The following is a 1,816-nucleotide window of genomic DNA, read 5'->3' as shown; positions in this document are numbered from 1 at the left end:
GAATTTGACCTCTAATTTTTCTTATTCGAAAAAGTGACAGTGGAAAAAGATTGTCCGCTAGATTGGAAGAACTTGAGCTAGCGGTAGACGGCAGAAGAAGAAAGCTAAAAGGGAGAGAAAACACGGACTATTACGTAAGCTTGAGAAGAATAGTGCTAAAAGACGCCCAAAAAGAACGGCAAGCAGCACAAGTCAATACCGAAAGAGTCAGATCTCAATGACTATAAATACAAAACTAATCTCTCCTGTTCAGATCCAAAAACAAAGCCAATCTTTCCAGTTATCAGTACACCATGGAAAGCAAAAGAGAGATGATGGCCAACTTTCCTCTACTTCCAGTCACCATGGTGCTGGTTCTAGCTCTATCCAGTCTCCATTTAGCAACATCCCATCCCTATTCAGAAGCCTACAGCATCAGTGGGCACCAACCAGGCAAGGGAAAATACACTGCCGAGATCTACGGGGCCACCTTTACTCAGGTTCCAGGCAACCAACCCACCAAGTGCGACAACAAGTACTACAGTGATGATGAGAAGGTGGTGGCGCTCTCCGCTGAGTGGTTCCTTGGTCGCTGCCTCAAGAACATCAGGATCCATTCCAAGACGAGGTCAGTTGTAGCTAAAGTGGTCGACGAGTGCGATTCGATTCATGGTGGTTGTCCTCGTGACATCCTGCGGGCTACTCCGGCGGTGTGGAAGGCTTTGAAAATCCCCTATGAAGAGCTTGGACACGCTTTGGTTACGTGGTCTGATGAGTGATGCAGCCATCTTGCATGAATCGAGATTCTACGTAGTTCTATGCTCAAGTTAAATAAAGGACTGTAGTTCCATGTCGAACTACTAATAGTATCTCTGAACAAGAGGATATATGTAATACAGCCTATCCTTAATCAAATACAGTGATAAATTGTGTACTAGATGTGGTGCTTATGATTTATTATGAAGCAAATATATATCTTCCTGCTCATTAGATATAGTGCCGGTTCTTCAATCATGTATTGAGATGTGTCTAAATGGATGGCCACTAGAGATGTGCATGACTGTCTACATATCTAAGTAATGGATGACACAAACTATATTGTTTTTTATATGGAAATTTGGGCCATTTGACAGTAATAGGTTACATATGAGAGAGTTTGCATCATGACTAGATGCTATTACGTACCCTTGCAAACAGCCAATTTGACAAGAAGTGGAGTTAGTCTTTAATATGTGTTGGAGTTTTAGAGAACACATAGGCTAATAATTGACGTAGCTATAATTCAGTGGATTCCTGTCAGCCGTCAAGGTAATCTTATCTCCGTTTGACTGCAACTCATGGGAGGTACTTTCATGATATTGCTACCTTGGCTGCATCTAGAACCTCACCCACAACTGAAATTTGAAACTCTAAATTTATTGCACTGAAGTCTGTAACAAAAGCAGTAATCTCACTATGGAGTGGACAGATGTGATTTCGTAGTGAAAAGGGGTAAGACTGAATAATAGATGCTCAGAATTTAAGTTTATCCTAATACCGTTGTTCCCCAAATTTTCAAATCCCATTAGGTTTCTTGGTTTTTTGAGGAGGAGGAGCAAACATCAGGCCAGTGTTACATTGTGTGGAAGTGGAACACAAGGCATGCAAGGGAGGTAGAATAAGCTATTATAACAAAGCTGAGGTACAAGAACCAGCCTATGGAAATAAGAGGGAATGGTTTCTCCATACAACAGAAGAAAGAGGGTGCTCCGTAACTCCGATTGGTGAGAGGATTGTTTGTGAAGGAAGATAAGGTTATTTCTCTTTACAAAAGGATCGAGTGGCTCTGGCTCTCCTG

At 41.9% G+C, this 1,816-nt stretch overlaps 1 protein-coding gene across 1 annotated transcript; it reads left to right on the top strand.

Moving 5' to 3' along the window:
- The first annotated feature begins 293 nt into the window (after positions 1 to 293).
- Positions 294 to 758, top strand: LOC103708194 (putative ripening-related protein 2). Its single transcript, XM_008793020.3, has one exon. It carries the CDS (start codon positions 294 to 296, stop codon positions 756 to 758), a length of 465 nt encoding a protein of 154 aa, XP_008791242.3.
- The last annotated feature ends 1,058 nt before the right edge of the window (positions 759 to 1,816 follow it).

The sequence above is a fragment of the Phoenix dactylifera genome, unplaced genomic scaffold, assembly GCF_009389715.1.
Source record: "Phoenix dactylifera cultivar Barhee BC4 unplaced genomic scaffold, palm_55x_up_171113_PBpolish2nd_filt_p 000727F, whole genome shotgun sequence".
NCBI classification, from domain to species: Eukaryota; Viridiplantae; Streptophyta; class Magnoliopsida; order Arecales; family Arecaceae; genus Phoenix; species Phoenix dactylifera.
This window is presented reverse-complemented; position numbering and strand designations above follow the sequence as displayed.

Bases quoted from the DNA above. Each gene is read 5' to 3' on its own strand.
- LOC103708194 (XM_008793020.3), top strand. From the start codon at position 294: ATGGAAAGCAAAAGAGAGATGATGGCCAACTTTCCTCTACTTCCAGTC.